This window comes from Anoplophora glabripennis, unplaced genomic scaffold (assembly GCF_000390285.2).
Source record: "Anoplophora glabripennis isolate ALB-LARVAE unplaced genomic scaffold, Agla_2.0 scaffold18, whole genome shotgun sequence".
In the NCBI taxonomy this organism is placed as follows: Eukaryota; Metazoa; Arthropoda; class Insecta; order Coleoptera; family Cerambycidae; genus Anoplophora; species Anoplophora glabripennis.
Window position 1 is genome coordinate 752,303 of NW_019416221.1, and position 23,985 is coordinate 776,287.

General features: G+C 32.9%; 1 protein-coding gene across 1 annotated transcript; it reads left to right on the top strand.

Moving 5' to 3' along the window:
- Positions 1–326: 326 nt before the first annotated feature.
- On the top strand, positions 327–23,188 carry LOC108908291 (cGMP-dependent protein kinase, isozyme 1). Its single transcript, XM_018712304.1, has 11 exons — positions 327–682; positions 13,719–14,738; positions 18,989–19,200; positions 19,314–19,594; positions 20,124–20,293; positions 20,349–20,451; positions 21,401–21,646; positions 21,701–21,917; positions 22,046–22,441; positions 22,499–22,687; positions 22,832–23,188. Exons 2-11 carry the CDS (start codon positions 13,734–13,736, stop codon positions 22,992–22,994), a joined length of 2,982 nt encoding a protein of 993 aa, XP_018567820.1. The 5' UTR covers positions 327–682; positions 13,719–13,733; the 3' UTR covers positions 22,995–23,188.
- Positions 23,189–23,985: the final 797 nt, after the last annotated feature.

Genomic DNA, 23,985 nt, shown 5'->3' on the forward strand with positions numbered 1-23,985 from the left:
AAGAAAGATGTAAAAAGGAAGTGCTATAAGTGTACCCGAAATGATTTAATTTTCATCAGTACGCACTGCTGCTGAAACGACTATTATCGACATGAAAAACGAAACGAACAGGGCCTAGGGCCGAACCTTGCGGCACTCCCAAACCTACAATCCTATTTTTAACATCCCAATCCCTAAAACCTATCGATCCGCTATTCCACACAATAAACCGGAGCACAATTTCTATTTTGGAGATACGAAAATAAACCGAAGGTCAACCGGCACAATTTGTTATTAAATAAATTGCTGTTTGTGATATCGCCATAAAAGTATTTAGCGTTTGGTGTAGGTAGCGTCTATGGGGTATCCACAATCGGAAGGACCAGCGGCACACACAGGGCGGTAAAAATAAACCAATACGCCCGGCCATCTACGAACAGTGATAAGATTACAGTGATAATACTGCTCGGTAATGAGGATGGCAAGGTCGGTGGGGACTGCTGAATTAGATGGAATTAAGTCCGCTAGATTAATGCACGTTCGCCAAATAGTTGTAGCGGACGCTTTGGCAGCGTTTTATTTTGAATAAGTGTCCACTTAACAAGTAAAGTACGTTTATAAATAACCTTCTTGTGTGAGTGTTTTTTTAAAAGTTATGATGACTTGTGTTTTACGTGAGTTTTGTGGCAGATGATTAACAAAGGTAAGAATTAAATTCTTCTATTATTTCTATAATATCAGGAAATGCGGTGAATGTTTTTCTTTAGTTACACTGGGAGACATTTTTTTGTCATGCTCGGTTAAAATTTCGGAAAATGTCAATGATAATATTGCACAATGATTAAATGAAAAATTGTAATGTGTTTGATTCCCCAATAATTCTTTACTAGCAGGTGCTTCATTGTTTGAAATGTCTACTTAAACGTTAATTGCCTTAGAAATTATATTGTATTAAGACCAAGAGCTGTTTTCTTTGAAATTCAGTTCCAGAAAGTAGCAAAAATATTCATTCTCATTATTATAGTAAAAGCCTGCGCATTGAAAATATATTAAATATTAAGGAAGGAAAAATATACACTTCATTGATGAAAAATTCAATTATTCCACAATTGTTTTGCCCTAAAACTTATTAAAACAGTTAATTCCTGAAACGAATAAAACATTCGTCAGAAATATTCAACAATAATATTTCCCAACTCATTGTTTACCAAGATTTTTTTTCTGGCAAAGCAGACATTTGAAGTTGAATATTTATTTTTGTTGGGTACCTACCTGACCACCGCTTATTGTGTGTCTATAAATAGCTTTGTGGTTTGTCGTTTCTCAAAGATTAATTACAATAATAACTTGTATTTGTCTGCAAATTCTTTTTATGACCGCTAGGAGGAAAGTTACAAAATTATAAGCGGTTTTTATACAGATTTTGGACCAAAAATAAGTCGAAGGTCGACGGTGGGTATGAGATTTTTAAAATTACGTGTGATGCGATTCTTAAAATACATTTTTGAACAGTAATTTTTTCAAAATATCCAAGCCGCCGCAAAGTGATTCATGGATATTCCAGATTTTCAAATTGGATATGGTAACCAGATCTGTGTAAAGAGAGCGGTTCTTCTCAAAGCGTTGCAGTGTTGCCAAGACTAGCAATTTTATACTGCATCTAGTGATTTTTAGAAGATTCTATTCAAGTTGAACTTCCTGGATTTCTTTAAAATATGATGGAGCTTCGTCCTTATATATTGCCCTCCTTTATCTTCTCTATTCTATTCCACTTAAGTCGTTTATCTGCTTTATCAACAATGTTTCTATAATGAGCATTTTAGGAAACACAATGGTACAAGAAACGTAAAGATTCTTCTGAATAAACTTCCCTTCTTATCGTAGATTTATGTGGGAGGTCAGTGACCTAATGACCTTATATAGAAACTCCAAGGGAAGGAGCACGTTTTGTTTCCAATATGCCATTTCTACAAATCTCGTAACACCCATTTAGACCAGGGTTTATCTGTGGAAATATCCCACTTATTGGACGTAAGAGGGGGCATGCTAATTTTTGCTGGAATACCTTCAATACAACTCACATAATAGATAGATAGATAGAACTTTATTGATATTTATGTACATTAAGTGGTACATTTAAACAATGATTTAAAAGAAATGATTTCGTAAACCTGTGAAAGGTGAAATAAAAGTGTAGATCCTTGGGTCCGGAACATTTTCAAAATTGCAAAAATGTTTAAAAAATTAAAAAAAATCCTATTTTATCTGAATTTTTACTTATATCTTGGAACCTATGCATTTTGGAAGAATAGTGAAGAGGAAAAAAAGTTTTAGAATTGAATTTTGCACTGGAAGTTAAGAACGTTTAAATTTATTACCGATGTTTCAAAATAGCAATAATTGATGAAAAAAGGCAAAATAATCAAGTTCTTTGGATAATTGTTTTTAAATATTTTAATTACTCCGAGGGCATTCTAATTTTTGTAAAAAAAACTTTACAGTATAATAAAACAACACACCAAATTTCATTAAATTCGATTCGACAGTTTTTGCATAATAATTTTTTGAACAAAATTTTGAAAAAATATTTTCGAATTTTTAAAATGTTGCACCGCCTCAAATAAAGCATTTAGATAATTGAAAATTTTTTCACATAGAAAAGACCGTTCAACCTTTCAATTGGTTTTTGAAACATTGAAATCGGTTGATTAGGACGTCCACAGTAAACTTCTATTTTTTTTTATTTTTAAACAATTAGATTACATTTATCAATTTGCAATTTAGTTTTTTTCAAAAATTATAATTTTAAAGTACTCGGAAAGACGCTTCTTTTTTAAAAAAAGTTAAATTCCGTTTATTGGTTCTCGAGATATAAGCGGTAAAAGTTTATCGGCATTTACCGTTAATTTATAAACAATTTAGCAATAATCTTTAATCCAGTGGCTTCGGTTTTCCGAGTTCTAATCTGGAAAAAAATTTCATATCCATAAGTTATCGGCAACATAGATAAATCTGAGGAAAAGCTGTCGCTCGCACGCGCGAAAAGTGACTCAAAACACGAAAGGTGAGGGAGGGGGCTTCGAGATAGAATTCGGAGGTTCAAAATGCGAAAAATTGCATTATCTCGGGTTTTAATGGACCAATTTCGATCTTTTTTATTTAATCCGATGTCTCGCGAGCCAAGGAATTCAAATGTCATAATACCAACTGTCTAATTTGCACATATTTTGTTATAAACAAAGTTTATTATTTATGCATTAAATAGACTGTATATTTTACCCTATGCTATTGCATTTTTTCAATGAAATTTTTTTTTACTTATATATTTCAACACTTTGAATATAAATGTATTTAGTTATAATTATTACAATTATTTAAATAATATTTGTTTAAACAAATAAAAAAAATTATTTGGAAATTTATTGTTTTGTTAAATACAGATAAAATTAAGAAAAAATAGTACTTTAAAATTATAATTTTTGAAAAAAACTAAATTGCAAATTGATAAATGTAATCTAAAAGTGTTAACTTTAAAAATTTACTGTGGTCGTCCTAATCAACCAATTTCAATTTTTCAAAAACAATTTGAAAGGTTGAGCGGTCTTTTCTATGTGAAAAAATTTTCAAGTATCTAGATGCTTTATTTGAGGCTGTGTAACATTTTGAAAATTCGAAAATTTTTTTTCAAAATTTTTTTCAAAAACTTATTTTGCGAAAACTATCGAACCGATTTTAATGAAATTTGGTGTGTTGTTTTATTATACTCTAAAGTTTCTTTTATCAAAATTAGAATGCACTCGGAGCAATTAAAATATTTTAAAAAAATTATCCAAAAAACTTGATTAATTTGCCTTTTTCATCAATTAATGCTGTTTACAACAATAAATTTAAACATTTTTAACGTACAGTATATTGTGCAAAATTCAATTCTAAAACTTTTTTCCTCGTCAATATTCTTCCAAAATGCATAGGTTCCAAGATATAAGTGTAGTATATACAGTCACTTCTTATTTGTGGAAGGGCGAAATGGGCGGTGACTATTAGACGTCTTCATTATAGCCAACTTTCTCTATCGCATGGATTTCTATGACTTACTTTATCACTCTCACGTAAGGGCTGATGAACCATGGGGACTTTCCGACCCTGTATAAGTAAGATCGATTTTAATGAAATTTGGTGTGTTGTTTTATTATACTCTAAAGTTTACTTTTATTATGTGAGTTGTACTGAAGGTAATCCAGAAAAAAATAGCTTGCCCCCTCTCACATCCACCTTAAAACAGATCCGCCCTGGTCTATTATATTGTCGTAAATATCAATAGAGTTTCCTGAAAGTCCAAATTGTTCAATATCAGCAACGTTATAAATACTTGTATAATTTTTTTTAATTATGTCCCATCCAAACCACATTTTTATTGCACGTTCATAAAAAATATTTCTAATTCGAGCTAATTCAATTACAGTGTTCCAATTAATGCGAATTGAGTGACAGGTGCCTCTGGTAACGCTCACATCCAAGCTATATTATTTTTACGCTCCTCCCGATGGACTTATCTAATCCGAAACGTCTGTACGGGCTTTCATTGTATTCCACTCTAGCCCTAAGTGGACCATCCGGCACAAAGATGATAACAGTGCGGCCAATGCTGGTAAAGTAGGTTATTGACTGGCGTATTTCCTTCTTTTGTTTTTTTGCAGCGCAAAAATATAACGTAGGTACAATTAATTTCCTCCGATTTTTAATAATGATGAGTGACATAAACACCAATAAGGTCTCCCATTTTGATAACTACTAAATTTAGATGGCTGTGGATTTCGTAAACGTGTATCTTTTGTTTCTGTATTTGACGTATAGTAGTTGGCTTTGAGTTTATTGAAAGGTATGAGGAACAACGGTATAAAAAAGTTGAAAATTTTATCAGTACGTACCAACACTTCGGTTTTTGGCACAAATTACTCTTTTGTAATGCCTTAAATCTCTAAAATCCGTACGAATTCGTGGATTTACAAACGTTCAGATAAGAATTGCTCTGTAATTGATTAATTTTCTCACGCAGCAAGAAAGCTTAACAAAACTATGATCACAGGTTGACATGTTTTTCTTAAATTTTACAGCAATAGCTGACAATATTAATATTATTAAAAAATGTAATCATTTTATCACTGCTTAATATGTTTATCAATATTTATAACGCAAAATAGCATGTGATTTAGGTGTGCAACTGACATATTTGCCATTTTTGATACATAATTTCTTACGACTCAACAATTATGAAGTAGATAAAAATTAAAATAATATTTGGAGTACTTAGTGATTTGTGACGGTACGATTTAGTTGTTATAAATTTAAGACCATAGCCAATAAAATCATATAGAAGAAGTAGGAAATGGACAATTAATATTTTGCTTAAAAAAATTGTTGATAACATACGGTTCACAACTTTCAGTATCAGTTAGTAGCGGCAGCAAAAACTTTCAAAGGGATTTGAAAAGTGAAACTGAAAGAACATTGCCTCTGATATATTCCTACTTTTCCTTTGCCATGGCAAATATTCAAGCTAAAAATAAAGAGATTCAACAAAAACTCTCGCTAAGTCTTATTAAATATCAAGTGTAATCTTTTCAGCAAGGTACGTTTTTTTATCCGCAAGATTAAATCTTCGCGACCAAAAATAAACTGAAAACGTATACAATCTAAGCTTGATCTTTTAATCGCCTTTTGTATTATCTTTAATGACACTTAATGACACTTTCTATATACAGATATCTCTCCAGATATTGGAGAGTTTAAAATAGTTTATTATTTATTTACCCACTTGTATGTATATAATGTATGTATAACTATCGAATTTTCATTAAAAAAATCACAGCATGACGTAAACAGCAGGTTACAAACAGGTCAACAGATAAATACATCTTGTAGGGATGAGAAAGACTGCGCAAAAACATGTAAGGTTATATAATTTAAAAAAAAAACAAATTGCAAGTAATAAAGTTATAATCAATTTTCTAGGATTTTAAAGTACACAACTTTTTTTTAACACTATAGTTGCTCATAAATAAATATGTCGCTGTTTTTGCTGCTCTTTCTTGAGCAATCCTCGCTGTCAATAGATATTGCCAGAGCAAAAAATGCGACAATAACTAAATATATCAATTTAACTAAAGGCAACAACAGTTACCGTTTCGTACTAATTTAACAATGAAGTTGGCAATATAGTCTTTTACAACCAGATAAGTAGTGTATACCTTAGAAATTGGCTTTTGTTTGCCATTTTAATTTCATTGCTTTAGAAAAATCTGAACATATTTGACGGTTATAAATATCTTCTACTGTATAAACAAACACAAATTTGCATGTATAATTGTTTAATCTTTTGTTGGTATATTTTTAACGTGTTACTCATCGGAGAATGACGTTGGTTGTCCCGCCGTTTGGAATTGAATAATTACTAAAAATTTTCGAAAGCAAATCAAACAATTTAGGACGGGTATTGTTTGTCCACTGATAATAATGTACGAATAGGTACAGAAGAATAGAATGACGCCATTCCAGCATTAAATGAAGCGGCAGCGTTGCCACATGAACATTTTTAAAGTAAATATACGAAATATTTTATTCAAGATTGTGCCTGTCATTTTATTTATGTTTTATTTAATGAAATGTTTGTACCATATGAACTTAATCACGCTTTTTTATATATAATATATTATACGAAACCTGTTCTCTAGTTCGCATAATACGTATATTCTATAAATAGCTACATTTAAACAACTTTAATTATAAATAAGTTGCCATATATCAATTACATTGACGTTTACGTGTACGATTGTTATATAATTGACAAGGAATCAACATTCACACACTCCAAGGCTACACTATCTTTTGTTAATGTCATCATTATAAAAATAAATACCAAAAACAGAATATTAACGTATATATCAGAAATACTTAATATTAAAAAAAAATAATCCTATTATTAAGAGATCACTGAGCACAACTGCAAACTAGACAAAGTGTCTAATTCATGACTACTATTGAACTATAATTTCAGTTTTACTGGCCATCATCAGCATCAACATGCACCGAATTGGATAAAAACAAATCATATACCAGCAGCGAGTCATGTGGTATACGAAATGGAACATCTTAATTTATGGAAATAAATGTAAATTGTACAACATATTAAACTCTTAAGAGACCACAAGCGTTGGTGGCGCTGTATTTCCCGCTATTACGTCACTGGTAGAGTGTTCTTAATCAAGTACAATTATATCAAAATTTCAAATATGCAAAAAGAAACAATACGCTTTCTTGAAGGCTATTAATGAAATGTTAAGTAAAACGACCTTTCAATGGGTTGCCCACAGCTTGCAAACCACTACCAATTTATGTTTTATTCGAGAAATGTACTGTCGAGATAGATATATCGTCACGAAGAGGAATTAAAACGAGTTTAAACATCAAACATAATGACTCGTGCATCTCTTTCAGTGTTACCACTAGGCTTAGTGCGGCGCAGAGCTTAACAGGACCGTAGTCAGATTACGAATGAAAATATTAATATGGTTACAACAAATATGTCGCAACATAGTACACCAGGCAAATAAAATTTTTACTCGAAAAAATTCCTATCCGCGAAATTATATAAAACTGTCTAAAGAAACATAATACAAGACACCTCTCATTTTGTGAGTCAAAAAATTTTAATAGCTAACTTTTCTATTTAAACAAATAAGTGATAAAAACAGTTTTTTCACTTTGCAGGGAAAACCAGCAATTTTAGCAAAAAGTGACTTGTAGGGAATAAAATTATCTATAAAATGAGACTTGTTACATTAAAATCGGTGAATAAACAAAAAAGTTATTGCAAAAAAACAAGAAAAGTGCCCATTTTTTAATTTGTTTATAACTATCGCATTTATTGTTAAAATTTTATAAAACCTATGACAAGTTGAGGGTTTTGTCATACTTTAAGTGTGCCAAAAGTGGGCGCTGCAGGTGCAATAGTTTTCGCACAATTCAATTTGTTTATAACGTAGGCTCCAAAAGTTATGAACTTTAAGCCTCTGTACAGGAGTTAATTTTCAACCAAACATGATCTGAAAGCGTCATTGTAATCTTAAAGACGTAATTAAGCGACCCATTAAAAAATACCACCGTTTTTTGACATTGACATTCTCAAATTGTAGGTCCGATTAAAGGTACTGTCACAACTTTCAAAATGCGAGGTAGATAAATTCATTTTTTGAATAATAAAAACATGCATATTTAGATGAGAAAAAAATGTAATTATTCGGAATCAAGTGTGTAAATCTAAATTTTGATTGTTGCTCTCAAATTTTATAATTGTTTGCCTCATCGTTCCAAAAATAAAATATTCATATTTGTCACATCTTCAGCATCTGCTGAAATTAAGTTATATAATAGTCGGTGACATTTAAGGAGTTTGCGTTTGCCTCGATATTTCTCAATTTAAATTCGATAAATATAACGCCAGACGTGTCCGTGTTTACGCAAATAGTACTTTTTATCTGCAGAGCATTGAGATGGTAATTATTCGGGAGCAAATGGATAACCTACAAGTTTTGAATTTGAAAGAACCAATAACAGGGGTTCCAGTTTCAAATACAATAGTTATTTACATATTCTCCGACGACAATGGGATACTTTACAAGTACCATGTGATATCGATTTTAATTTTAACTCTATTACCATAAGGTAAAAGCGGAATATTTTTTGAACAAACAATGAAAATATCGACGAAAATGCTCCTTAAAATCAGAACAATGTGTGAATAAATACAAGAGTTTTATGGCATCTGTTTCTCGAAGAGACAGACGAAAAAATGTTTATCTAAGGATGGTAGGAATATATTTAAAAGTTAGAAGAGCATGCCTCAACATCTCACTGGATTTATGACATTTTTTGCTCAGAAATAAGTGTAGAGGTTTCTTATAATTTTCCATTTTTATCTCTACATATTTTTAATTCTGGAATGTGCATTAAATTGAATTACGTATAATTAACTTAGATAATCAAATGTTTCATAAAATCTTTTAATAGAATAATACACCAAGGGTTATAATCACGTGTAGTTATAAAATAAAGAAATAGGATTATAATAATCCATGTATAACACAGATTTTAAACAGAAACATAGCATTAACTTAGACCATTAATTAACATTTACTCATTTTAACCAACTTACTCAACAACAACGTTCATTTACTTATTTCTCAGAAACATATATTGATATGTTTTCATTTTTCACACATTTACAAATTGATTTGTATTTGTTTAACATTAGTTTTCAGTTATTGAATGAAACTTGTCAATAGAAAATAATGTTGTTAAATTCATAATAAAGTAAACAATAATATTCGCGATATTGTGACGCATAGTTACAACTATAGAAGGTTGTTTTTATTAAGTGTAAAATTTTAAGGTTAATATCAAGTACCTATATGTATTTTCGCATATAAATATGGCTACAATAATATATATTTCATTCGTTATCGTTCATAACACCTGCTTTTACTTTAACATAAACGCTGATATAACACATCTATTTATTTAAATTTATTTATTTAATTAAAACCGTGTGTACAGAGACATTAAAATGAGAGATAGGAAAGCTACTAGATATTATTTTATTATTTAGAAGAACTGGATTTTTTTGAGCAAATGTTGAATCAGTTTTCTTCTAAGATACGTGATAAGTCTTGCATAACTCTGGTAATATTAATAATATAATAAGTATTTCTATTAAAGGGTACAGCAAATCAATTCAACACATGCCATACAGCACGAGAAACAATTGAATTATTGCATGAGTCATTTCCTGGTAGAGTAATTTCTCGTTTTGGTGATGAGAATGATTTAATGTCGTTGGACTTTTTTCTTCGTGGTTTTTTGAAATCTAAGGTTTATGCCAACATACCCACGACCACCAAAACTTTGAAGGACCTACATAATACATTTCAAATAGAAAAATAGTAATTTAGAATTTGCAAATTTTGAATCAATTATGGATATCTTAATTTTTTCAAATGGAACTCTATATTATATTTAGATATACCTACTTCTAGTTTATTTCTTATAGTTTGCAAAAAAGTTTTTTTATTTGTACAAACAAATTAAAAAATTGTTTTCAAAAACATTTATCATCAACTTAAATTAAAAAATTAGATAGTACTCGCTATTTTAAGAGTTCATAAAACTGTTCAAGTAACTAATCGTGACATGAAAGCAATGAATTTCTCGAAATCTGCATCGAATTCTAATAAATATATATTTTGAGTTTATTTGTAGATTTTCCATATTGGATTGTATTTGTTGACATTGGCGTATCTCTTGTTTATTTAATAAATAAGCCTTCAAAGAACCTATCAAAAAAATAGCATCCGGATCATGGTTAATTGTAAAAATATGAGTCCCTGTAGGTGTTTTATTAATGTTTGTTTTGCAAAGGGTTTTATAGACAGCAATTTAGTAATTATCAATTTTAGTAATGGATGTATCTAAACATGTTTTCCAATGCTTGTATACTATTGCAAATATAAAATTAGAAATATGAAAGTATTTCGTTGTATTTAATCTGTAGTTTTTCTAATTCTTTTCAAAAGCTCATTAAACTGTTTGAACCTCTCGTTTGCCTGACGGACTGTCAATAATTAAGAAAATAATTAACACTCGACACTTCCCGATCGATAAAGTAAATGGTGGATTTACAAATGCAATCAAAATTATCACGATTCTATTAATAAACCTGATATCTAGATAAGTAAATATGTATTTCCCAGTATAACTTAGTAGGGCTGTAAACAGTTCTAAAAATATACAAGAGAGTGATCAAGTAAGTGGGAAAAATATCTCATTTACAACAGAAATTGACAGATGAAGGATGCTAATCCAGATATTTTGATACTATTCTGAGATAAAGTGGTGCTGTTATTGTTTACTAAAGTTACTATGGATTGGATTTTAAAAATGACTTAAAACTGATCACACTCCTACATCTAGCAAATTCAGATCTAAATCTGAGGTGGATTACTTAGTTAATTAAACTGAGGCTGCTGTCTTTCAAATAGTTGGTACATTAATGAGGATAGTATTCGCTTCCCTTTTTTTAAATTTTAAATAAGACAAATTAACTATTAAAAATCACGTTGAAATCTCTAACAAACCGACACTCAATACTTTTTTTATTTGGCGACAACCCTTTGGCGACAAATACAAGTAATGTATCATCATTGTTTTTTTAATGCTATTACTATAAGTTATAAAAACTATTCTCTTGCGCATCCCCTTTCAGACGCTTATGACTGTTCCAATATTTCATTAATAAGATTCTAGAGGTTATTCTCCGGTTACTAATATGAAAAAAGTTTTACGTATCTTCGTCATCAAAATGACTTGTAATGGATTATTATTTTCTTTATACGACTTGTTGACTAGCATTAAGTAAGACTGAGACGATATTGTTTTTAAATCTGGCGATTCAACCGGTTACGGATTGGATTTCTTATTTTTAATCAGAGGATTACCTGCACAGTTTTATCGGTGAGAGATTGCAACACCTGGATTAGTCTTTTAAATGTGTACATTTTGGGAGTTAATTTTATACTTTGACAAACTTTCAAAACTGGATTTGTTTTCCAGATACAACGCACTGAAGTTGAAAAAAATATATCACATTTATTTAAATATCTCTTCAGATGCCCAACGTAGAATGATACAATTTTGGCTAATGACTTGGCGGAGTTATTAGGAAACGCCATCATTAAATTTCCTAGAATTTCTATGCAACTGAATGTTTTGGAAATTTGATAAGTACATTTAACTAATTACGTTCAATATTTCCAACAAAAAAGATATTCGAATATTCGAAAAACGAGCCATTTTTGAATTATTAATATTTTTAAATTAAAATAAGCCTGCAATATTTGAATAAATCGACATTTCGAAAAACGATCTGGCTGACGTTACTTTTTAAAATTTCAAACTGTCAAATATGTTTAAAAAACGCAATCGCCTCTTTAATTTTATTAACACTCTGTATATCAACCTGTGGAAGAGGTACCTGAAGACATTTTTTGGATTTAATTCTCAACGTTATTTGATTAAAAATATATATTTAATTTTATTCGAAAAGCGAATTTCGAATCATTATTTTATAATTTTAAAATGAGTTGATACCACAGTTGAATAATTTGAAAATAAATCCAAACCTGTTCGTTCCATAAAAAAATAAAATAAAATTACTTATATACATCTTAATTTCGACGTCAATTGGTTTTTTGAAATTTTGATAAATCATTGTTATCACTTTTAAGTTATATGTATGTCTAACTAAAACTGCCTAAAGGCTTATTTTAAATTTTTTAGTAAATATTTGTAAAATATAATAAATACATTAAATTTATTCAATTAGTTTATTAGTAGTATTAGTATATCAAAGAAAATGGAAAACACTTTTTTCTTCGAAATGCCATTAGAAATTAAAAGCACTTTTTCCAATTTCCAAAATACTCACAATCAGTGACTTCGAAATTTTACATTTCTTATATACAGGGTGTTTCTTAAGTAAAAGAGGTCAAAAATCCAGGGGCGTATTCTGTAGCTAAAAATAAGGGTTTTTTGTTATATAAATGTGAGATCAAGTTAAAAAAAAATCAGTTTTTAATTTTTAATTTTTAAACCGCTTGCGATAATTTAACTATTGAGTATGATAGTAGGTATGAAAAAAAAAAAATACTAGCTTTAGAAACTCACCAGTGGCGGAGTCTGGATATCATCGGTCAAATTACAAATAAAAATAGGTCATCATATGCGCCATATCTTCTCTTTTTGTTTCTTTACACTTTACAATGACCTATTTTATTTGTAATATTATACAGGGTGATATATATTTTTTTGGCAAATAATAATCTATGATGCCCACACCTCCGCCACTGGTAAGTTTTTAAAGCTGGTAAATTTTTGTTTAATACCTCATACTAAATGGAAATAATTTCTAAACTATTTGCTTCAGAAAAAAAAATATGAGGATTATTTTATTAGAAATACAAGTAAAACAAATTGTAGCAATTTAAATTATTTTAGGACGTTACTATCGTTCAGAAATTTAAAAATTCCTACGCCTCTGAAATGACTGGACTTTCCATAATTACATTGTATTAAAATACAAAATATTCCTGTATTTCTTTGTGAATATAGTTATTTATTTTAAAATAAAAATTTAAAATAACTTGTGAAATGGCTAATATTTTCGAATAAAACGAAAGATATTAATTTTTCTTAGAAAATACCAACCGTTTTAAATGTACTTGTTTAATTTTTAAAATATTTAACAGCTAGGGTTTCTAACGACGCCACTGGTTGACAGTCTTATGTACCAGCTCAGCAAATTTTTGCCGTCTTATTCGGCTTAAGTTTCATCAATGTAAGTCAAATATCTTGGCGGAGTATGGCATTAACACCCTGTGTAGATTTGAATTAATTTACCCGGCATTAGCTTACGTTTTTCGTCTTACAATTAATAAAGTGAAAATGTTTACACGGTGCTACATAACAGAAGAATCCATATCAGATTTTATCAGCGTTATTGAAACCGGGAAAACGTGGCTTTTTCCACGATTTCGATTCCCTCCAACCGGTACGATATTAATAGCGAATAAACACCGACCCGTATCAATATTATCTCAAAATCTTCCAATCCTTGTGTTTATTTTCAGACTGAAACCTTCCCGATGACCAAATCTGGGCTCCACGACAGGACGTCATCCTATTTAAATCAAATAAGTAACCTGATGGTCGAGGAGTCCTATAGTTTGAAGTCGTATCCCGCGTCGGTGACGGAACTTTCGGCGATGCTGGTCCATGCGCACAAGGAGTCGCTACCTGAGTGCGAATCCTCCCCTTCCAAGGCAGGTGAGTCGACGCGCGCGGTCTTCAAAAAGTCCCACACGTGCGGAAGTCTATACGCAAAGTGCGGGTGCAACAATGAAGCCAACGGCTTTCGCCATTCCTACGACTCCCAATTCTCGTCCGAGAAGCGCTCGTCGAACCCCAGCCTATCTAACATCTACCCCAGAGCGGACACGAAGAGGCTCTCCAGTCCAGAGATACACGAGTTCCAGCACTCACCGCGACATCCCCAGGTTTGCTTAACGCCAAAGTTCGCCAAAACCCCGACGCGGAACATAGTCAAAGCCAATGTCTACCTGAACCATCCGGAGATCAACTTCCCCATACCCGTGGAGGTGCCCAAAGAGGATTGTGATAAACTAGTGCCAAAACAGAGCAAGTCCCTTTCCAATTTATACCCGGAAATAAAAAATAAACTGGACTACCACAAGTATACCGCGTTGGTGTATGAATCTCAACACCAGAACCACCACAACTACAACGAAGAAGAAGCGAGAAAGTTCCTGAGAGACTTCGGTATATTCGGACCAATGGGTAACGGTGTAGCGACTAATCTGAGGAAGACTTCCAAGAGCTCTGTGGATGAAGAGACTATCCAGCAGATCAGGAGGAACTCCAAAAGTCTTACTGAAGCTAAGAGGAGAGGTTCGGTATCTCACGAAGACTACGAGTACCTCAAGTCCCTCGTTAGCAGACTGAAGAAGGAGTTGGCAGATTTGGAATTGAAGTATGAGACTTCGCAGTCCGAACTGTACGATGCCAAGAAGAACTTGAATTGCAAAGAATCTGAGGTGTTGAGGTTACAGAGGGAAGTCCACAAACTGAAGGTAAGATATTTTATTCTACCTTTCCTAATGTAAAAACAATACTTCCATTCTATGCCACTCTGTTCTTATTGACAGCCCTGAAATATTTCTATAGATGCCAAATATGGAGAATGTGGTGATCACTGGGTGATACAATTTTACGTGGTTTCGATTTGAATATAAGTATATTTATTTGACCAACATTTAGATAGAAGAAATAATGAAGAGTTAATTTTGATTTTAGTCAGAGTGCACAAAGAGATCAATGTGAATTGAAAAGGTCTCTAGAAGAAATAATGAAGAGTTAATTTTGTTTTTAGTCAGAGTGGCATGAGTTTTTAAAAAATAACCATAGAAATCAGTTTATAACGATGATACTACGAACTTGTTCCACTTTAAACGGAATCAATGTGAATTGAAAAGGTCTGCTTTTTCTGTTCCACACATCGTTATCTTTTGTGTTTATGCAAAACGAAACATGTAAATGAGTAGCAACTGGTTATTTCTTCTTTCAGCTGGCACTGCAAAGCGGTGTAAATTAAACTACGAATACGAATACATCAAGTAGATACAATTGATTTTTGTGTATTGTAACATCCACGTTGAGATGATAGGGATGACATCAAATACAATACGTAAAGATATCGATTTACCTGTTTCTAAATCAAAGCCTCGCTTGATTATGAAAGTGCCTACCTAATATACATGTGTTTAAAGTGGAACAAATACGCGCGCTTATGTCGTAATACGTTTTTTAGGAAACTGGATGGGTGTTTTGTTCCTTCTCAGTCTGAAAAGACCACCACAATTCACCAGCTGTGTGCATATTTATATTTAAAAAAATATAGATCTCCGTGAATATTTTACATTTAAAAAATCGCTTTCCCGACCGTATTATCTGCTCAACAGAGTTCATCTTGCAATTATGCAGATTGTACTATTGCTTTAATTTGCAAAGAATATGTATCCAGAATCATACATATATTTTACCGTCGATAATATGTAAAATAAAGAAAAACCATATATTAAAGTGGCTCTAAAACTGTCTATATATAATATAATGGGTGAGAAATTAATATTTTGATTATTTTTCTGAATAAAGAATGTAGATGTAAATCTATTCTTGTCGACCTAACATAAGTCAATGGAACTGAAATAAGTTTCGATCAGACAAAAATATTAGGAAATAGAATAATCTAAAATAACTACCAATTTACTACTGCAAAAATGTCAAGGGGTCCCGTGAAAAGGGTAGGTCATTAGGGCGGATTTATATATGATATAGAAATAGAAGCGGAATTTGCAAATTTGCTAGTTTCGTGTGCCGGACAAATTTGCCCTACTGGTCCACTTTGATTATCGCTCAATGTATTGTGCGTTTCAAGCTTACCGGCATCCGTAATGTGTTTTAGACATGTAACATAAAAAAACTTTAAACTCACACCGAATTTGAAGTCATTTGAAATGGGAAATATAGATATGCACTACAATTTTAAAATGATGTTAACGGAACAATTTTTTGTTATTCTTAATGTCAAGAGTACAATTTTCTTTGTTAATTTCCTTCATCTTTTCCAGTAAGTTAATTTGCTCTGTAATTTCATGCCTCATAAGAGTAAAATAAATCTAACCAAATACTAATCCTTTTAAAATTGAATAAATATTCCACACATGCGACATTTTTCATAGCAATTTATCAAAAAGAAACAGCTGTATACTGTATAATATTATACACGTTTACTGCATCATTACGAACTAGGAACTCTGTGAAATATTTAACCCTAAAACGCGATTATCAGATATGAGGTCATAATAAAAACGCAGAAGTGTGGCAAAGTACCTACTTAAGTTTTGGTCACGCAATGCTTAGTACCAGCTAAAATTTTTGCGTTCGATCCTAGACCTTTAAATTTAGCAGAATCGGCGGGTGTATCGTGATCGTATTAATTTAGCACATCGCGATTTAGAAACAACAGGAAGTTAATGTTATAATTAAACAACCTGCCCTTTGCTGTGGTCTCATATACAGGCTGTCCCACCGGGAACTGCGTCGATCGATATCAGCACCTCCGGTTATACCCGAAGTCGACACCAACTTCGTTATTTTAAATGAGACACCCTATGTATTATTGAATTTTCGGATTCTACGTGAAATTTGAAGGACACCCTGTATAGGTACCCCTTTATCTAACATGCTTTTCACCAAGGTGCCTAGGGTTTAAATAGAAGGAAAAACATACTTAAGAAAGAGAATATACATTTATTAATTCCCCTCTGTTTTGTACGGAATTAAACATGATGAACTAATTTTATTTTAATTGATCTTGAAAAGCCATGTTCAAGGTTGTTTCAAGGTCATCTCTTGCTTGTTGAATGTAATACCTGTGAAAATCGTAAGATGAATCATTCCACATACGATTTAAGTGATTGTAATCGAATAGCCTTAAAGATCAAATCCAAGGTGACCAATGGTCCCCAATGATCCAAACTACTTTTATAGAGGTCATTTTTTGACATTCATATGACCTTGAAAATGAAAAACTAACTCAACTACGTCTCCAAACTCTTTTTAATCAATACAATATTCGCTTATTTAAAAACTACCTAGGTACTTGTTTTCTTTTTGTGGAATTAGGAGAGAAGTGAAGCAAAATTTATTGGGCCAATTGTCAAAGAAAACCAGAAGACTCAATTTATGTTTGATTTAATCTTCATACTGATTGCATCTATCCTACCATTTGATATAGTAAATAATAAAACATTCCTACTGGAATAAATACAACCCCGTGTGGAAATTACCACGTCGGACCAGCCTGGAAGTAGATTATTTAATTATGCAAATATTACATTACTAGAACGGTCGTTCTCTTCAGATTAAGACATAAGTTTCGCCGAAACAAAGGTAGAAACATACCTGATGATGCGATCTATAATGGATCCCATCCAGATTGTGGAACCGATGGCAACGATGCGTAAAACAATTTACATGTTTCAAATTGATACAATGACATAAATCTTATAATCGTTGTACACTTTATTTTATATTGATGGCCGGCACGTCTCTGGCGCGCGGCCTGTTATGACAGTTCTACTTATAAATAAAAATAACTTCCTATACTACTACAACAACAATAACATTAACTACTGCTGTAGTAATGCGGGTCTATTAAATATTAACAATAAAAAAACACACTTAATTAAAGAGAGTGATTTTAAAATATTAAGTCCTGGAAAACATCGTCGCTTATGCGGAATAAATTATTTAATATTAATAGGAAAGAAAATGAATATAATGGCGGAAGGCAAATCAAGATTTAATCGTCAAACATAATTCATTAAATGTACTCCATTAAAAAACAACAAAACATGGAATGGAAAACTATGGGTTGTTCAAATTCAAGACCCACTACTTGTATATTTTTGTGAAAAGATAAACTTTGATTTTATTTATTTTGGTAAAACTGTATTTTAAAGAAAATAACTACAATCCGTCACACAAAGTTGCTGTTATTTACCGACATAAATAGTTTGTTTAAATAAAACCTATTGGCTTTGTGGAAATAACTAATGAAAACAGTGCTCTTTTACACGACACGTATAGGTAACTATCTATTTTGTGCCAAGTTCAGTTTCCTTCATAAACAATATCTATACAGCTTAAACATCCTTGGGTTACGTTATCAGTTCGTATTTATAATCAGGTTATGCCACAAGTCACCTCTTTAAAGGAACAGGGAAAGCAATACTGCTTCCGCAAATGTCTCATAATCAGTCCGTTATATATTCGCGATGTATCAATAGAAGTTATCGATTGTCATATAAAAATAATATATTTTGCTGTATAATAATTACAATTTATTTGAAATCTATTTTTTACACGGGCCCACGCCGAATAAAATATAATCTAAATAAAAATCACAGAAAATAAAATAAAAACACGGCACGCTTGAACTGTCAAATATTGGCTACGTGACCCGCTATGTGTAGCTACTCCTCGCTTGACGTGACTGTTATTTTCGTACTATCAGTTTTTTTTTCGATATTCTCTCTAAAAATAATGGTGTTTACCGAAAAAAAATTAAAACAACGGTTTTGTATACATCTAATCAGCAATTGTTACACACAAAATTAAAATGCGAGCTTTAATAGCACATTTAATAATATACAAGACAATAACAATATACAGGGTGTGTTGGGAGTATCTAAACTCATTATCTCTATTCTTCCTGTCTCTCTCTTTCTCTATTTACACTTAAATTTATTTTTTATAGAGTGTTCTTCAGCAGACCACAACCTTCGGTCAGGATGGCGACATCCTCACGAGCATCCAAGCTCAACACGCCATGGCGAACAGAGCGCCACCTAGCCAACCTTCGCTTAACAGCAGCAGCGTGCCGAAGAAACAGGGAGTGTCAGCGGAATCTAGCGAAGCTACTGGGGAAGCTAGTCACATCACTATTACGAAGCATGATAAAGACTTTAGGTAATGCACCAGTCCCAGATGAAATTACTTCCTTCATAAGAGAAAGCTTAAATCACAAAAATTACTTTACTACATCGTCTGCTTCTTTAAATTGAGCGTCCAATTTGCTTCAGATCCAAACAGCTCATCAAAGATGCCATCATGGATAACGACTTCCTGAAGAACTTGGACACGTCGCAAGTGAGGGAAATAGTCGACTCCATGTACTCCAAGGAATTCCCTGCTGGTTCCCTGGTGGTGCGTGAAGGAGAAGCTGGCATTCATCTGTTTGTATCCGCTGAAGGCGACTTCGAAGTGATCAAAGATGGGAAAGTTCTGGGTCATATGGGGCCTGGAAAGGCCTTTGGCGAACTTGCCATTTTGTACAACTGTACAAGAACTGCGTCGATAAGAGGTACGTGCTGTTCTTAAGTTATATTGCAATAATAACATTTTTTAGAAACGAATTTTTACAGGCAAAGAGTTAAAGGAATATGTTTTATTTTCTCTCAATTCAAAATTAACTCCATCAAGCTCACTCAGGAGTTTCCTGGGTTTACAATGTCGAGTTAACAGTCTTAATGTTATTCTTAATGGTCTGTGACTTTGGCTAAATAGTTCTGTCTTCAATTTCTATGTCCAGAGGTTCCTTGCCCTCATTTTTGGGCCTTATCTTTCATTTAGTCCTACATGAATCCATGAGCAATTGAATCCTAACCGATTCCCAGGTCTGAGTCGTAAGTCCATCATCGAGCTGTTCTTGTACAGACTTGACTGGATGTTATCCTTTTCCCTATGACGTTCTTATTTTTTGATATTATATCAAAATTTGAAACCTGTGCTTTGGGAGCTAAATGGTCAATCAACATTCATACAATTGTGTTCCCAACTCATTGGTACAGCTTCTGGTATATTTATTAATGACCTTCCTCTATTTTTTCCAGCTGTAACGGGATCCAAAGTATGGATGCTGGACAGAAAAGTCTTCCAACAGATAATGATGCGCACAGGGCTTCAAAGACTGCAAGACAATATAAACTTCCTCAAGTCGGTGCCGCTTCTGCAGAGCCTCAGCAACGACGTGCTGGCCAAAATCGCTGACGTGTTGGAGGTGGTACGTATGAAGTGTTAAGAGAATATTTGGTATAAAGCAGGACTGTGCTTTGCAGGAATTTTACCCAGCAGGAGCGTACATCATACGACAAGGAGCTAGCGGGGATTCGTTCTTCATCATCAGCAGTGGATCTGTGAAAGTAACACAAAGACTTCCAGGTATGTATTTCTAAAAACTTTTTCTGTTTGGTGTGCAGGATGCTTGTGATAAATGGTATATTGTCTGTATTTTTTTCGATCGGTTTTAAATATGTCATTCAGAGGATACTGTTTAGATATACTCGTATCTCTATTACTATTAGAGAAAGACCTATTAAATTGATATCCTTGTGACTGTTTATTGTACTTCTATCCAAATAAATAAAAATACTCTGTGTTCCATTAAAAAAAATAGATTTTCTATTAAATCTGAAGAAAATCAGATGGACTGTGTCTATTTACTCCTAGATGTCAATCAGATAATTCGTGAAATTCTTATAAAATTTATGCATCCTGTAAATTTGGAATCAGTAGAAAAAATACTAATGTCTCGTTACACAATTTGACCACTAAAACTAAATGTTATTATTAAGAAAAACAATATTATTCCGTTCTGTGTTCACCTCTCATAATCCCGCTAAAATTAAGTGATTAAGAAAAAACCTGCAAAGGAAGGCAGACACATAACGGTGCGATATGTAACGAATTCGCTTTACCTACCTACCACCATCAATTTAATCAGGCCTTGTAAAACTTCTCAAGCAACAGAGTAATTAGTTACATCGGCAAGGGAGAGTGCCAGTCGTAAACACGTGCATGAAAGTTACGCAAAAACGAAATTATAAGAAGCTGTGAAGATAAAAGTAAATAGGAATATTTGAAATGTGAAAAATTGAAAGGTACAGAGTATTTCGTGACGAACGGTACATGCTGTAATGGTAGAGAGAGACGGCCTAAGCGATAACGTCATTATTTAAAAAAAAATTGGAGCGATTATGATTTTTTTTAAACTAATATAGAATTTCAAAATACGAAAATTTGTAACCATTACTTTTATTGGAAAATAATGACATTCCTATACATTCTATTTAACAAGTCATTTACAAATTAATTTTTTTTTTAATTGTAGGTAGATTAGACGAAGAGGAAATCAGGGTGCTTCAGCGTGGGGACTATTTTGGAGAACAAGCGCTGTTGAAAGAAGATTGCAGAACTGCATCAGTGATCGCCCTACACCCAGGAGTGGAATGCCTGACCCTGGACAGGGATTCGTTCAATCAACTAATAGGAGACTTGAGCGAAATCAAAGAGAAAGATTACGGAGACGAGGAGAGGTTGAACAAACCGTCGGGCACGGCTCTGATAGAACAGATAGGTAAGTATTGATCCAACCGTTTTGAATTACCTCTGACAAAATATTTGATTTTAGAGTATGACTATATCAAGCTAGATGACCTAGAAGTGGTAGCCACACTGGGTATAGGAGGATTCGGTAGGGTAGAACTGGTCCAATACATGCACGATCCTTCCCTAACGTTTGCCTTAAAATGCCTGAAGAAGCAACACATTGTCGATACTCAACAGCAGGATCACATCTACAGCGAACGAAATATAATGATGAGCTGTAAAAGCCCATTCATTTGCAGGTAAGGAAATTGTAGATAATTTCCAAGGTATGCAACTGGCATAACACTGGTTGTGTAATGTTGGTTGCATATCTAAGTGAATTTATGAAAATTCTAAAGAAATCAATAACCATTTCTTATGTTTCTAGACTTTACAGAACATTCCGAGACACAAAATACGTATACATGATGTTAGAAGCTTGCCTAGGAGGAGAAGTATGGACCATTTTGCGAGACAGGGGGTGTTTCGACGACCACACCACTAGATTCATCGCGAGTTGCGTTATCGAAGCTTTCGATTACCTGCACACAAGAGGTATCATCTACAGAGACCTGAAACCGGAGAATCTACTCCTCGACTCCAGGGGTTACGTCAAATTGGTGGACTTTGGATTTTCTAAAAGACTGGGCTATAGCAGTAAGACCTGGACGTTCTGCGGGACACCAGAGTACGTGGCACCGGAGACTATTTTGAACAAAGGTCACGACAGGTCTGTGGACTACTGGGCGTTAGGAATTTTGATGCACGAATTGCTGACGGGAAAGTAAGATAGTTTTACATATATTTTTTAGTACAATGTTCTATTTTCTTTTTCTTTCAGTCCACCTTTTACGGCGTCTGACCCCATGAAGACCTACAACCTCATTTTGAAGGGCATCGATATGATCGATTTCGCAAAACATAATATTGGAAGATCTGCTCAGAGTTTAATAAAAAAATTGTGCAGAGATGCGCCTTCAGAAAGACTGGGATATCAGCGAGGGGGGATTCAAGACATTAAAAAACACAAGTAAGAGCATTTCGCAGTTAATTTGGAACTTCTATGATAATTGAGATCCTCCATATGCGATACATTAATCTCCATACATTTGTTCAGTTTCAATTTTCCTTATATGTTCGAAGTTAATGTTAGACTTGACATATTTCTTTCCAGGTGGTTCCAGGGCTTCGACTGGGACGGCCTCATTAACAGGACCCTACCAGCGCCCATTCAACAGCCCGTCAGAGGTCCTTGCGACACCTCGAACTTCGACTGTTTCGGGAAAGATAACGACATTCCGCCAGACGAGCTATCCAACTGGGACATCAATTTCTGATCCAGCCCCTTCCTTGAATCTTCTTTCTAGTCCGCGCGAAACGATTGATAAATCTTTACAGGGTAGTTGTATAATTGTTACATTCAAGCCATATTGTGAGACCGTGCGAAAATATTTTAATATCGCCTAACGTCTAAGACAATAATATTATATTTATCTATATATGAGATCTGTAATAAACGAGTTTATCTTTTATTAAACCATTGTACTAACTTTTTTCAGTTATCCCAACTATCTCCTTTATGAGATCGAAATAAAGTATTTGTATAAACTGTAAACAGTATAGGCCCTAGATCAGTTCCTTGGGGAACTTCACTATTCACGATTCTCTCATAACTGACCTGTATTACTTTTTTTGTGTGCGTGACCATGTTGGAGATGTTTTACGTCGATAAATTGGTGAAATAATTGAAATCTCCTCATGGGTTTTCATAAGCTGAGTGATGCACTAAAAACGACGTCTGTTGTTCCCTTCAAAATCGAATAAAATGACATTTGTGACAGGTTAATGTCAGTAGTGTCACAGCCATGCCTTAGGTACGTGCCATGTGCACCTTAGAGCTGAAATATGTGCCATTACCAACCAGAGGACGACTGGTAGGTTCTGATATCAACAGTATGAAGGTTAGTGAAACTAGCAAGCAATATTTTCTATTCAGGTATAGATATTTTACATTAGATAGAACAAAACTGTATAAAATTAGACTCCTAAACTTAGAAATATTTTTATGACTTGTACAAAAATTTTGTTTTATTAAATTGTGTGAAATATTTCTAATTGGCAAGTTTCTTTTGTACAAACTTGCCTCATTATTACGCAAAGCGATAAGGGGTTTAGATAAATGAGGCCTCGTTATAACAAATGGGTGCGTGAATGTCTTTCAGCGATTATTATTAAATAGTCCAATTAACTAAGCCTTTAAATCGAAATTTTGCTAACTTGGCTGAATTTTTGATATTTCGATTTAAAGGCTTAGTTAATTGGACTATA

What these genes read in the sequence shown, in the direction of transcription:
- LOC108908291 (XM_018712304.1), top strand. Translation starts at nt 13,734, where the DNA reads ATGACCAAATCTGGGCTCCACGACAGGACGTCATCCTATTTAAATCAA. An exon ending in AGTAACACAAAGACTTCCAG is followed by an intron (nt 20,452 to 21,400) that starts GTATGTATTTCT and finishes TTTTAATTGTAG; the next exon opens with GTAGATTAGACGAAGAGGAA. An exon ending in GGCTCTGATAGAACAGATAG is followed by an intron (nt 21,647 to 21,700) that starts GTAAGTATTGAT and finishes ATTTGATTTTAG; the next exon opens with AGTATGACTATATCAAGCTA.